Source organism: Aotus nancymaae, unplaced genomic scaffold, assembly GCF_030222135.1.
Source record: "Aotus nancymaae isolate 86718 unplaced genomic scaffold, 86718_ANA_hifiasm-v0.15.2.pri h1tg000040l, whole genome shotgun sequence".
NCBI classification, from domain to species: domain Eukaryota; kingdom Metazoa; phylum Chordata; class Mammalia; order Primates; family Aotidae; genus Aotus; species Aotus nancymaae.
The window spans coordinates 91,273,920-91,288,901 of NW_026988454.1; the positions used below are offsets into that span (position 1 = coordinate 91,273,920).

Sequence of the window (14,982 nt, forward strand, 5' to 3'; positions counted from 1 at the left end):
GGGCATGGTGGCTCGTGCCTGTAATACCAGCTACTTGGGAGGCTGAGGTAGGAGAATTGCTTAAACTGTGACCTGGGAGGTGGAGGTTGCAGTGAGCCAAGATCGCGCCTCTGCACTCCAGCCTGGGCTACAGAGGGAGACTCCATCTCAAAAAAAAAAAAAAAAAAAAAAAAAAAAAAAAATTACATCAGGTTTTTAAAAGAATAACATTTTCTAAACAACTTTTTACTTTTTATCAAAAGAGGTTTTTTTTTAAACTGTAGAAAGATATAAGGTATATGCTATCTTGAAATAGTTGATATCAGAAAAGTTATTGGTCAACTCCTTGGTAATAATTTCTAAAAAGAAGAGTATCAGTTGTAGAATAAGTGAAGAATTGTTTCTTTAATTTGCTTTAATGTTACCTTTCTATAAGGATGGGCTCTTAAAACTTGATTTAGGCTGGGTACGGTGGTTCATGCTTGTAATCCCAGCACTTTGGGAGTCCGAGGCAGGTGAGTCATTTGAGGTCAGGAGTTTGAGACCAGCTTGGCCAACATGGAGAGAACCCGTCTCTACTAAAAATACAAAAATTAGCTGGGTGTGGTGGTGGGTGCCTGTAATCCCAGCTAATTGAGGCATGAGAATCTCTTGAACCCAGAAGGCAGAGGTTGCAGTGAGCCAAGATGTGCCACTGCACTCTAGCCTGGGCAACAGTGAGACTCCATCTCAAAACAAAATAAAACCAAAACCAAACTTGATTTAAATGTGTGTAGGCTTCAAATTTATTTAATTATAGAGATTAGTATTCTCTTAAAAAATAAAACAAGGCTGGGCACCGTGGCTCATGCCTGGCCAACACAGTGAAACCCCATCTCTATTAAAAAATACATAAAAAATTAGCTGGGCATGGTGGCACTCGCCTGTACTCCTGGCTACTCAGGAGGTTGAGGCACGAAAAGCATTTGAACCTGGGAGGCAGATGTTGCAGTAAGCCGAGATCCCATCACTGTACTCCGGTCTGGACAACAGAACAGGACTCTGTCTCAAAAAAAAAAAAAGCACACAACAAACAAACGAAATAAAACTCACTCACGCATTGCATTTCAACCAAAGAAGTGAATCAGGAGTGGGAATCTCACATCCACATTTCACTTTTCTATCTCTTTCTCATAGGTATGTTTTTATGTTCTTTCCTGATGGAGTAAAGATCATGTTGCTTTCAGTGGCTTGTACCCTTGGGAGAGTCTGTGTGAGAAGCTGGCAGTGGTTAAAGTGTGGAAATGTCAGTATAAAATGTTTTTTCATGCATCTTTAGCTGATGTTGCTTGTTGGTTATTTGCAGTTCCAAATCCAGAGTTTTGACATTGTCTGCAGCCCAGTGTGGACCAGTAGAGACAGATGCTGCGATATTCCCTCTAGGGTAAGGAAAACAAAATTGAATCCTGTCATGGCTTTAACAGTCCCCCAGGAATAAACCCTTGTGCCTGGGAGAGGAGGAAGCACTCCACAGTTGCATTTCCAGGATGAAGCTAAAAGACACGCAACGTGTGGGTGCTCACCAGCTGCTACAGAGAAGGCCAGTGCCTGTGTGATCCCTCCCTCACAAGCTAGGAATGCACAGACTGTATCTGGAAATTCTCCCTAACAGAAGAGTCCTGCTAAGTTAATGTGTTTGATAAGCCCACTTACTATAAAGCCCTCTTATTGCTTGTAAAATATCAGTATTTTACAGAACAAACCGGCACCATTCTGGATAACTAAGGTTTCTAAAATGGTAGGAATAACCATAGTATTTCTATGTGAGATGATGGCTTTTCTTTAATAGTGTCTGTGTAGGTGGGTAATGGTTACAAAGTTGAATGTTGGTGATAGATTTGAAGCTTTTGGCCAGCAAAGACTCACATGCATACACAGGAAGAGTGTGCATTATTTATTCAGCAAAAATTTATTGAGCACCTATTATAAGCTAAGCAGCAATCGGTGTGCTTGTGGTAAGCCAGTAAAAAGTGAGTAATCCAGAGAAAGGCAGTGGAAGAGAAAGAATTAACAATGAAATATACACTATGTTATTGAGTGAAAGTCCTAGGATGCAAAACAAATCAGGGCAAAGGGATAGACAGTGATGGTAGGAAGAAGCAGCCCTCAGTGATAAGGGGAGATTTAAGCAGAGACCTGAATGATAATGGATATGAATAATGAATATGGATAATGGAGGAAGAGGAAAGAATTTTGGATCTTTTTCTGAATGGGAATTGATATTTGAGAGATACACAACGAGTCTCTAAGACCAGATTAGAGGAAATTGGATTAAATTACCAGTGGTCTCAGTGGTCTTGTAAACATTTGTAAGTGAGGTTTTCTAACATAATGCATAAAATAAAGACATAAAAGAGCACAGCAAGTTTCAACTTAAGACTATTCATAATGATAATTAAAATTATTTCTTTAAGTTGGGAAACAGACTTCCTTATACATGTAAGTGGGGGTGGGGATGGGAAGTCTTTTTTTTCCTCTAAATTTAAAGGTAAATATTCTTTGCAACATTTCAGAGGGATGAGGCAAAATGCCCTGCTTTTCCAAATTCTTGCACCTGTACACTGGACAGCGTTGGACCTCCAGGACCTCCAGGCCCTGCGGTAAGGAAACTGAAATAGTTACTCTGGTTTTTCTTTTGAAATCTTTAGAGTGATCATCCATTTGCCGGTATGGAGTCAATAATGCTTCAATTCATCCAGGTTTTCTAGGATAGAGTAAGCTAAATTGCAGACCATCTTTTTATTATGTTTAGACATCTGAAATGGAGTAAATTGGGAAGAATGTTTGATTCTGGCATTTAACATATTTCTTCAGCTATGCAAGAATGATAATATTGGCTAGGCTTCAGAAGCTTTTCTCTTAAATATATGAACCTGGGTTTCCCTCTGTAACTACATGACTGAAAATTCCTTACATCTCCTGAAAGCTTCTTATGTGTTTGGTATAAAGCCATAGTTGAGAGGCTGACCCAAGAACAACTTGTTGAGAACCTAAAACGCGTGCACCTTATGTAGCAGACATATTGTGAGAATAACATATAGAGAGGATAATTTACATATGTGATGATATTATAAACTCTGGGTTTGGAATAACTTGAGTGAGAAGACATGACCAGATTTATTCATTGGTTGGGAGGGGAGACCAAGAAAGCGACTGGGAAAACATGAAGATTGCAGTGATAGAGTTCATTGGTCAATGCGAAACCCCTTGACTTAGTCAATCCAGTATCTGATCTGGGCCAGTTTTGAGGATAGCTCTAATCTCTGTTGGCTTCTTTTAAGAAAATATGTAATTAACGTAGGAAGAGTTCAGTGATTCACAGAACACCAAAATTTACTATTCTTGGGTCATAGCAAATAATGTAGACTGATTTTAGGTTAATTACAAACCCGCTCCTCATATAAAGAATCAAAATGTCACTGGAATTACCATTCTTTATTTTTCTAGTAATAGTGATTTATATTTATAATCATGAAATTATATCCTGGATGTGACTTAGATGTTTTTGAGATGTTGAGATTTCTTTCCCCTGTAGTTGTGAGGTGACATTCTTGGATGCCACTGTCATATTTATTTCCTCTTTGTTCAGTTGTTTCTGAATTCCTGTTAAGTATATATTCTAACATTCTGAGAGATTTAAGATATTCTTCTTTTTGCCCATCATTTTCCCTGAGAAATGTAATTCACATAAATGCAAAGCTAATTTTTCTCTTTATTGTATACAAGTAGTATAATGTTTACTTTTCCCTGTAAACCTCTGATTTTCAAGTTAAAATTTGAAATTTGAAATATAATTTAAAAAAATAAGACACTCAGAATATACAAAGTTTTGAAATTCTCTTTCCTCACATATTTGTATGACATGAAATATTTGCTTCAATATTTTGCAAGCAGCTGTATTGATTGTCTGGAGAGTGCACTTTTTCCCAAAGCACTTTTTATATATCAACTTCTTCCTACTTTCCTATGTTCACACTAACATGTGCTCTATGTATTTTAGGGAGGGCCTGGTGCTAAAGGTCCCAGAGGTGAAAGAGGTATCAGTGGAGCAATTGTAAGTATATTTTAGAGTGCATTTAAATTTTCATCTATATGTTGAAGTCTGGTTGTTCAGATTTCCACAGAGGGGTTATGTGACCTTGAGCGAGTCAGCTCAGGTTTAGTGTGCCTCAGGTAACTCTGATGTCATAATGATGGATTAGACTACCCAGAGGAAGAAATGCATAGGATGCTTGTTATAGCTGTAACAATTACACATGGGGAAGGTGGAGAAGATCTTTAAGGGCTTGGCCAGAACATGGGGAAGCAGACGGGGTACCCCCATCCCACATGGAGCAGAGACCTGCTAGAGAGCTGGAGCCTGTTGGGAGCACTTCTGCTGCTCCTTTTGTCACCAGTCTCAGAAAAAAACACTGAGTGACTGCATATGTGCTCACAAGGGGTCATCTGCCCCTTCTGCCAGCTCCACACTGGTTTTCTGTAAGACAACTCAAGCTTCTCAGGGGACTATTTTATGAAGATAATGTGTAGTTTTTGGTCAGAATGTAATTAATGATAAAATAACCCCATCAGGAAAGGGCGAGATTGGGATGCTAACCCGGGCCTGTCTGATGCCAAGGCTGTGCCTTTTCCATCTAGACAGATTGCAGAAGAGCTCCAGCATAGGGCACCTCATCCATGGATGTCTGTTCTTGCCCTGCTTAATTTATATATACTTTAGTCCCAGAAATAAGCCCAAATCTAGGAGAAATGAGGACTTAAAATAGCTTAAAATAAATAAAATCTAGTGAATCTTGAGCTTTTAATCTCATATAAATCTATGAAAATAAATATATGTGTATTATATGCAATGTATTTTATTTTAAAAAATCTATTTCTTATAGGACTTTTATGGAAATTTAAGTGCTCTTGTGAATTTGTTGCACTTTTTAATAGTAAAGGGAAGAAACAAAATATATTAATAAATATATTCATAGATGTAGATTTCTAAAATATTTGCAAATATTATACGATTGATGTCTTAGGGTTATGATGACAAATGTCTGACTAAATGTCAGCACTGAAAAGATATTACATTACTTTGTGGTTGTCTCTCTCTTGTGTATTTTAGGGGCCCCCTGGTCCTCGTGGAGACATAGGTCCTCCAGGCCCCCAGGGTCCTCCAGGCCCTCAAGGACCCAATGGACTCTCTATTCCGGGAGAGCAAGTAAGCACAAAGGCTTTCTGTATTAAATGAGAATGGTGGATAAACATTGAGTTTAAAGAACCTTTTCTACATTTTGCCAAATTAAATGTTTTCTCAGATAATTCAGTGAGGTTAGTCATTGAGATAGCATTCCATGATGACTGTTATTTCAGATATGTAAATAGAATATGTAATAATATAAAACTGTGTAGAAAAAAATTACTGCTACTTATTTGACTTTATTAAAAATTTTCTTATAAGTAATATAGATACCACTTATGTTAAACTATATTCTTTTAAGGTAGGTATAATGTTCCATAATTATATAAAATTATCCCACAGCATCGTAAGTGGAAACTATAACACAGCATTTGTAGTTTAAAAAGTGAGGATTAATCCAAAAAAGGTTTATTCATCTCCTTTCAAAAAATACCCTTCTGTGCTCATTCTGAACCCTTACACTGGATTTATGAAGTGATGAAGATTTCATAAGTGACTCATGTCTTCCTTTTTCACTTAATCTCTGTGAAACGCCTGAGAACTGTTTTCCCATTGCTCACTCTAGGGTCGCCAAGGGATGAAAGGTGATGCTGGAGAGCCAGGACTTCCAGGCCGAACAGTGAGTTGGTCTCGAAGTTGCCTTTTCTCCCCCTGCCATGTGTTATTTGAAAATTTCCCTTTGTAGTGCCTCAAAAGGTGAGCCCAGGTTAAGTAGCAAAGCAGAAGCCTGGATATGTGTTTTACCTTGTTTCTGTTCATATCCTGGTCTTATCCTTCAAGTTGGTGCTGTTCAATTCAGGTATTGACTGAGCATCTACTGTATGCTTGGCAATGTGCTTGGCTCTGTTCTCCTGTGTCTTTCAGAGTCTCTGGAATTAAAAAAAAACATTTTGGAAAATAACAAGGATTCCCTTCCACACAGGAAGTATGTTGTAGTGTTTCACTGGTTTGTTTCCTTCTATGCAGGGAACCCCAGGGTTACCTGGCCCACCAGGACCAATGGGACCTCCAGGAGATAGAGTAAGTTTTCTTCGGCAGGCTATAATGATGTAGGAAATGATGTCACATGGTTGCCTATTAATTAAGAACCCTTCAAAATCCAGTTTTCAAGGCTGGTAATGAAGAGTTCGGGTATCTTGTGGAATGCTGCAAAGCTAATGTCAGTGGGCCATCCAACATCAGATCAATCTCAAGGTCTTTGAAACAGAACGGTGGGACTCTAGGGGAGTCTTTGAAATTTTAACTTTCAGAAAATTTCTTACTGTATCATATTCATAAAAAGAAGTCTAGAAAAGGAGTTCTAGCTGATTAAAAAGATTCAATAATCCCAGCAAATTGTTTTAAATCTTAAAATGAAAATCTTAGTTATGAGGCAGCTTTTCTGTAACCATGAGGATAGCCTTGACTCCCATGGCACTTTCTACAAACTCAAGGCATCCTGTCTACACTTTTAGAATTCAAATACCACTTCTAGGCATGGTGAACATGACCTCTAGGCTCTGTTCATCAACGATATGAAACATTTGGTTCCACAGGAAACCACGGATGCTTTAATAAAAAGAACCCAGAAATTTTTAAGAGTTTCTCAAAGCAAAGGAACTAAGGACTTTTCAGCGTCTTATGGTTCCAATAATAGTCTGAGAGTAGTCTGTGTTTTGATTAATCAATCAAGTTAAAATATACGACTAGCATCAGGATCTGAGGAAGCCAGTGCTATATAACAGCTGTCACTAAACATAGGTCTATAACCTTAATACCTCCAAGATACCATGGGCACAGAGGCAGGCCATTTAGAGGGAGCAAAGATTTGCCCTAAGATAATACAAAATGGTAGGTGATATGCCAGTGAACTTTATTTCCTCCCATGCCTTCTTTTGAATTTAGGGGAGAGATAAGAGAGAGGTCAAAGAGAAAAATGTATTTTCTGGGATATGGGATGCGGAGGTGGTTCTGACATATCCATTCTTCTGATTCCTGAGATTGGCACTTTAGGTTTTTTTTTTTTTGAATTTTTATTTTACAATAAAGGACAACAGTGACAGTACAAGGGTGACAAGTCAGTCTTCTTTATTAGAAAACAAACTCCAGAATATTGCAGTTGAGAAGTGGCCATGGACTGACTTGCTTGCTGCTGCTATGACTGAAGCCTTGTGCCCATCACATCCACACCAATGTGGGCTCCATGCAGACACATGGCGGGTCCCTAGCACACTTCCCAGCAGCACTCTATTTCTGGACTGGCGCTCAGGCAACCATCACCATCAGGCAGTGCCAATGCATACTTGAAAAGTAAGGGACTGGGAGGGACTGTGCTCTTCCATTCTCAAACTCTATTTGGTATACAGCTTTGTGGTGAGGCTACCCTGGGATGAGGGCAAGGGAACTTTTCAGGAAAGTGTTCTCCTTTTTCCTTCACAGCCTGTGTACCTACCTACTGCTTAGTAAACTACCACTAATGCAAACAGGAGGGTGCATAGCTGGTGGGTCATCAACAATTTTAGAGAGACTTTGAGTATGGGGATCTCAGCTGAAACAAAACAAAATTGAACTCATTACTGGAAGTGAAGAGAAGGAAGCACAAGATCAAGGCTAAGAGTTGTGGTGAGGAATGAAGACTTGTTAGCAGGATCAAGTGGGGAGAAACAAGATACAGAGATCGTCTTCAGCACAGATGATTTTCAAAATGAGACAAAGTGCTGGGGGCTATTAGAAAGTAGAAAAAGAACTACGTATATAGGTATCTGTACATGTGTATCTATGAAAATGGTCAGTGGTCTTCTCAGCCACCCTCACATGGGTAGCAGTGGAAATTACTGCTATAGCTTTGCAGCAGAAAGCGAGGAATAAAATAAAACTGTGGCACGAAGTTCTGTAGATGGCATAGTGAGTAGCCTTTTTGAGTACTTCACAGTAAATCTTCTTTATCTCAACTTAGGAATATGTTTCCTCTAAAAGGAAATGGTTGATCAGAAAGTTCTTAGGCTGACTAAAGGAGGATTAATTACTTAGAAATATGATACTTACCTTTAGAAAATGAGAAAGAGCATCCTATATAGTAGTTGGAGAAACTTGGGTGGAAGAAATTTTATTCAAATGGTCCAAGCAATATTTTAGGGAATTTTTTTCTTAAGTGGCCCTCAGAAGTGATGCTGATGTTACATCGGGTAGGCTTAGGATCTGTTTTTTGTTAACCAGGCTTAGATCTTCCAGAAAGCAGTCTGAACACTTATTCCTAAAACTTTCTGAAAAAAGTTTTTTTTTTTTTTTTTTTTTTTGTGGGGGAGAGTGGAATATTTCCAACAAATTTTAAATAAATAATTTAAACTTTTTCTATTGTAAAGTCAATGTACTAATAAAAAGTGTGGATACTTAATTCAGGAAGAGATCCAAATGGTCAACTTTTGTGAGAATCCAAGAATATGGATGAAATAACTTTTATTCTCTGCAGAAAATGAGACAAAAATCTCTGACAGAGGAATGCAACAACTTTAAAAAATGACCTGACTCAGAAATCCTCGGCTGGATTTCAGAGATCTGCTGTTGAGAATGAATACTAACTGGGTAGCAGGATGACTCATTCCAGGCAGAGGTCATTTGGCACTGTACAGAGAGAGAAAAAATAAAATAAAACATAAACGTGGGTGCACGAGCCAGAGATCAAGCCTGTGGGGAGATGTGCTCTGTTCCTGCCTAGGGAACTGATGCTGAGGCAGCTTTGGCCTTTGTGTGTGATGAAGAGAGACAGACCACTACAAAAATTAACTGTTTATTATCAGGATTGAGGATTTCCTCTCTTTTGAGTGGAGGGCAGTTAAGACAGCTTTGCCTCTGGTTTTTTTTTTGAAACAGGGTCCCATTCTGTCACCCAGGCTGGAGTGCAGTGGTGCGATCACGGCTCACTGCAGCTCCGACCTCTCGGGCTCAAGTGATCCTTCCACCTCAGCCTCCCAAGTAGCTGGGACCACAGGTGTGTGCGACCATGCTTGGCTATTTTTTCTTTCTTTTTTTTTTTTTTTTTTTTTTTTTTTTTTTTTTTTTTTTTTTTAGTGACAGGGTCTCCTTACATTGCCCAGGCTGGTCTCGAGCTCCTGGGCTTAAGCAATCCTCCTGCTTTGGCCTCTCAAAGTGCTGGGGTTGCAGACATGAGCCATTGCACCCAGCCAAGCTTTGCCTCTTTTGGGAGAGGAAGAGAGAAATTCACTAGGAGTGGAGACATAAATAGTCCTGCTCTAGCTGTCTGACAGTTTCTCAGGAAATGAGGAAGAGAGTTTTCTAATTAGGTGGTCAGCTTTCTCCATACAGACTTCTCCATGTCTGTATGGCAGGGTATTAAGACTTGAGAGCATATGTTAAAATAATTTTATTATTTATGTTTAATATATATTGTTACATAAGGGGGAGTTTAAATGTGTAATAAACTTTCATATTAAGTATTTACTACAGAGCTTAACATTTGCATATTTGATAAAGGAATGTTTTATAAAACTTGATAATTCCATCTTAAGGAAAGTTTAGGCTTTAGAACAGGATGTATTGACTAGTACGTATTATAAATATTCTACTAAATATATGGCTAAAATATCTGGAATCTGTGATAAAAGCAACAAGGAGAAATTCTTACAGTTTTGTTGGGGTTAAGGGTGCTGATATGATGGATGTGGAGAATGCCCCAAAGGGAAAAATGAATTTCTAAGCTGAGAATACAGTTCTCAGCAGACAAAGGAAGACTCTGCCACCATAGTATCTTCTTTTATGATATCACTTGCTTTTCTCAGCAACATTCCTTTCCTCTCACTTCCATCCTTCCTGGGCCAGCCTGTGGATATGGACTTTTCCATAGAAAGGGTCAATCTTCCTTTAGACTTCTTTATGCTATTACTAAAGCAAAAACTAATATCTTCATGAAGGGACTCTGCCTTCCTGGGAGAAGATTAGTTTGGCTCTTAAAATTGTTTTATTGATAGCTATACAATGAATGAGCATAGAAATTAATTATTCAGTGAAAGATGTAAGTTAAATTTTTTTTTTTTTTTTTTTGCTATGTTTGTCTTCATATTGAAAGCTTACCTGCCAAACAGCATGTTGGGCTAAATCTTTCTCTTCGCCCTTCAGCTTTAGCAACCTGTTTAGTATCTTTTCTTTTCACTTGCTCATGATCTCCCTAATCTGTAATTACTTTCATTTTTACAATAGGGCTTCACTGGAAAAGATGGTGCAATGGGACCCAGGGGCCCACCTGGGCCGCCGGTAAGAACTAAATGGGTTACATTTTTGTGCCCTCCACCTCCACCCTCTCACCCCATTTTGCTAGAGAAGAGCCAGGTAACCTGCCTTTGAAGCACATTCCATGTGTGCTGTGGAGTATATCATTGATGAATCTGTATTTTTATTTACCTACATCAAAATGTGCTAGAGAAAACAGATGTGTTAAAATATGGCATCTTTCTGTTTAATCAAGTTACACTTGAGAAAAAGAAAAAAAAATCCCTAACTAGCTGGCCACTAGTTGGTTGGTGCCTCAGTTTCTTTATCCCTACATTCCCTACATTGAATGGTTAGGTTTTATAAGCTCAGTGGTTGCATTATTTCCTGTTATAGAATTTTAATAATCTGTGGCTATAGCGTTTAAATTTCAAGAACATTTACTACTGAACAACCATCAGTTGTTCTGAGGAAGTTTTAGTTTGTTTGTTTTTTGAGACGGAGTCTTACTCTGTCACCAAGCTGTAGTGCAGTGGCATGATCTCGGCTCATTGCAACCTCCGCCTCCCAGGTTCAAGCAATTCTCCTGCCTCAGGCTGCTGAGTAGCTGGGACTACAGGTGCATGCCACCACACCCAGCTAATTTTTCGGTTTCACCATGTTGGCCAGGATGGTCTCGATCTCTTGACCTCGTGATCCACCCGCCTTGGCCTCCCAAAGTGCTGGGATTACAGGCGTGAGCCACTACACCCAGCTGGAAGTCAATTTTATCTACAACTAAAACAAAAGGTCTTCAACTTAAGATTTTTGGGAAAAATACTGAAACTAATGATTTTGAAACTAGCATCTGTAGACTTGCAGCCAGGTGAGATCCCAGTAAAATTGTTGGAGGTGATAGATAATATCTCCATGTCTGTGTGACAGGATATGAAGACTAAAGAGCATATGTTAAAATAGTTTTATTATTTATGGTTAAAATGTAGATCTTTGGGTAATGGGGGGTTTTAAATGCACAGCAAACTTTCATGTTAAGTATTTACTGTAGAGATTAACATTTGCATAATCGATGGAGTAAAGGATTGACAAAATCTGATCATTCAATTTTAGGAAAGTTTTAGGCTTTAGAACATGATGTATTGGCCAGTACATATTATAAATTAAATATAGGGCTAAAATGTCTGGAAGCTGTGGTAAAAGCAACAGGGAGAATTCTTATGATTTTGGTGGGGTTAAGGATGCTGACATGATGGAAGGGAATGAAAGTGTGGAGAATGCTCCAAAAGGAAAAATGAATTTCTAAGCTGAGAGTACAGTTCCCAGCAGACAAGGGGAAACTCTGCCACCATTGTGCCCAACTTAGCACAAAACTGGCCACCCTCTTAATTCTTCTCCAGCCCAAATTTTCAACATCTGTCTTTTGAAGGGTTGTCTGGCCTTCAATAGGACACTAAAAAAAAAAAGAGGGGAATTGCTTTTTGCAAATCCACTTTGTAACCAATGTACTAGGATCATAGTCTTAAATTGTGAAACTGATTGTAAACATAGGCATGTACTTTTCAAGTGGTCTCAAAATATATTTTAAAATTATGTAGTTTATAAGGATTGCACTGTAATTGTCAAGAGTTTTTTTATTTCATGTTATCTTAAAATTTGGTTTTATTCTTCCTGAATGTGTAATTATGAGCTGTTTCATGAAAAAGCTTTTAAAACAGGCTGTATTCATTTAGTTTAGATGGGATTTTCCCTTTGTCATAACAGTCCCCTTCTCTCTCCATTTGTTGTAGGGAAGCCCAGGCTCCCCGGGAGTCACAGGACCAAGTGGGAAGCCAGGAAAACCTGGAGATCATGGCAGACCAGTAAGCAGACAGCTTGCATGTCTACTGACAGTCATTTCACTGTGGAAATAAATAATGAGAACTGCAAGGCTTTGTCATATTTAGGTTATCTCTGCTTTAATGTGTTCGAAGCATTTGTTGAAACCATGCTAAACTCATGGATTTGACTTGGTACCAGTTCTAAATATTTCTCTCTGGGTTGTTATAATATTCTGGGATGAAAATTTTGGTTACTGGGTTTCTTTAAAAGGAGAATGGGATTATGAGCCAAGACACATATTTCTGCACTGTATAAACACTCAGAGCTGGGTCAGCAAAATGATTCTTTTTACTTAGAAGTGGTATGCTGCTTAAGATGGAAAAATACATGATGATGGTGCACAGTGCCTCCATCCCTAGCCTGCTAATGTTAACCCTTTTGTGGCATTTTCCAGTTTTCCATTTGTTCTTTTTATTTAGTTGAGGATGCTAGAACATCAGAACCAGAAATAAAAGTATTTATGGACTTTAATGGGTCATTTTACTTTTTAAAATACTGTCCTGCCCTGATTTACACATCATTTAACTTTCTCTTATGCAGATATTTTGGTTGAAATAATAGTTGAGATAGTAGTACACATATTTGGTATTTCCAAATTGGTATCTCCGAAACTGAATTTGAAGTTTCTAAAATATCCACAAGTATTTGTAATGACTATTGGGCTTCATTTTTTTTTTTTTTTTACAAGCTTTATGTTGTTTGTATTTATGAAGTGTGAATTTATTTAAGGAGTTTTTTTTTGTATGAATAGCATCCTGAAATATAAAAATATATCTTAAAAACAATTAAGTCTAACTATTAGCAGTGACAAAAATTTATCAGAGCTCTTCTCTGGACAGAATGTTTCCTTTTTAAAGTATTGTTCAAATTACACAAACCCAACCTTTAAAAAAAGTAATGTCAGACAGACTTAGGATTGGACATTTATGTGATATGGCTTGCCTTGTGTGGTTCATAAAATTAAGCAAGCAGCATAAAGATAGAAGGACTCCTGATATATTAGGTTAAAAGTAATGACAAAAACCACAATTATGTTTCCAACAACCTAAATACTTTAAAATCTGTGTGTACCCTAGCATGTGACTTTTTTATATTATTATTTTTATTTTTTTAATTATACTTTAAGTCTGCGATACATGTACAGAACGTACAGTTACACACGTATACATGTGCCATGGTGGTTTACTGCACCCATCAACCTGTCATGTACATTAGGTATTTCTCCTAATGCTATCCCTCCCCTAGTCCCACCCCACAACAGGCGCCAGTGTGTAATGTTCCCCTCCCTGCATTCACATGTTTTTATTGTTCAACTCCCACTTATGAGTGAGAACATAGCATGTGACTTTACTACTCTCTTTTCCTCAAAGGATCATGGTACGAACTTTGCAAGAGCAATTATAAGTATATGAAACCTTTTTTTTTTTTTTTTGAGATGGAGTCTCACTCTGTTGCCCAGGCTGGAGTGCAGTGGCATGATCTCAGCTCACTGCAACTTCCGCCTCCAGGTTCAAGCAATTCTCCTGACCCAGCCTCCCAAGTAGTTGGGATTACAGGCGTGCACCACCACATCCAGATAATTTTTGTATTTTTAGTAAAGATGGGGTTTCACTATGTCTTCCAGGCTGGTCTCGAACTCCTGACCTCAGGTGATCCACCCACCTCAGCCTCCCAAAGTGCTGGGATTACAGGCATGAGCCACCGTGCCCAGCCAAGTATATGAAACTTTTCTACCCATTCAGCATTCCATTTTGTTTTACTATGACCTCAGTTGTGTCTTATATAAGAATATTAGTCATATAATTGATGGCTGTAGCTAGAAGCCTGAAAGAAATGTCTACTGCTATTACTTGAAATATGATCTCCAAATATCAGCAATAAAGATGATTTCCACAAATCATGCACAATAGGACAATCTCAGAGTGCCAGTAAATTAAAAAAACACATAGCAGAAATGTGAAAAATAGCAGTAAATGTAAAAAATCCTGCATTTGCAAAATGCTCCAAATACAATATTAGTGTTTCCACAAAAATCTAATAATTTTGGCAAAGAAATAGACAACTCCAGCTTTTCTTATGATAATTATAATTTTGTATACATTTATTTAGACCCCAACACTTCCCCTTTTCTCCTTCATTTTCCTTGTCCTTCGAAATTTCACAAGTTTCATAGCAAATTTCCTCTCCTTTTTTTCTCTATTTTATCTTATCTTCCTCTAATTTATGAAACCAAACATAACAGATGGGTATATATAGGTCTTAGCAGAGAGCTTGGCTTAGTCATTGTTAGCTTATGTCATTAGCTATTATAATCAGTTGGTATCTTCTTGCTTCCATAGGGGATGTTTCCATGAGATGTTCATAGAATACATCATTAAGTATTTAGTGCCTAAACTATGCTAGTCAGTGTTCTACAGTCAGGTGATATAACAGCAAACAAGACAGAGTTCTTGCCTTTATAAACATTCTCTCAGGGGATACAGACAAAACCATGTAAATATAGTTTCCTGTGATAATGAGTGATATGAAGAAGCGAAAAACAGAGTAAGGGGATTAGAGAAAGATTGTGCTGGTGGGAAGGCAGCTATTTTGGATACAGTCATCCAAAAACCTCTCTGAGGAGGTGATATTGGGATGAAATGAGGGAGCAAGCTGTGTGATCTATGGAAAGCGGGTTCCAAGCAGGGGAAACAGCATGAATG

At 38.1% G+C, this 14,982-nt stretch overlaps 1 protein-coding gene across 2 annotated transcripts in view; it reads left to right on the plus strand.

Moving 5' to 3' along the window:
- Positions 1-14,982, plus strand: part of COL12A1 (collagen type XII alpha 1 chain) — a 121,965-nt gene that overhangs the window by 98,875 nt on the left and 8,108 nt on the right. For both annotated transcript variants that reach the window (XM_064360915.1, XM_064360913.1), the window contains exons 53-60: positions 1,325-1,402; positions 2,532-2,618; positions 4,019-4,072; positions 5,129-5,224; positions 5,769-5,822; positions 6,170-6,223; positions 10,397-10,450; positions 12,190-12,261. In XM_064360915.1, the coding sequence (XP_064216985.1) occupies positions 1,325-1,402; positions 2,532-2,618; positions 4,019-4,072; positions 5,129-5,224; positions 5,769-5,822; positions 6,170-6,223; positions 10,397-10,450; positions 12,190-12,261 (549 nt within the window). The remainder of the gene's footprint in view (positions 1-1,324; positions 1,403-2,531; positions 2,619-4,018; positions 4,073-5,128; positions 5,225-5,768; positions 5,823-6,169; positions 6,224-10,396; positions 10,451-12,189; positions 12,262-14,982) is intronic.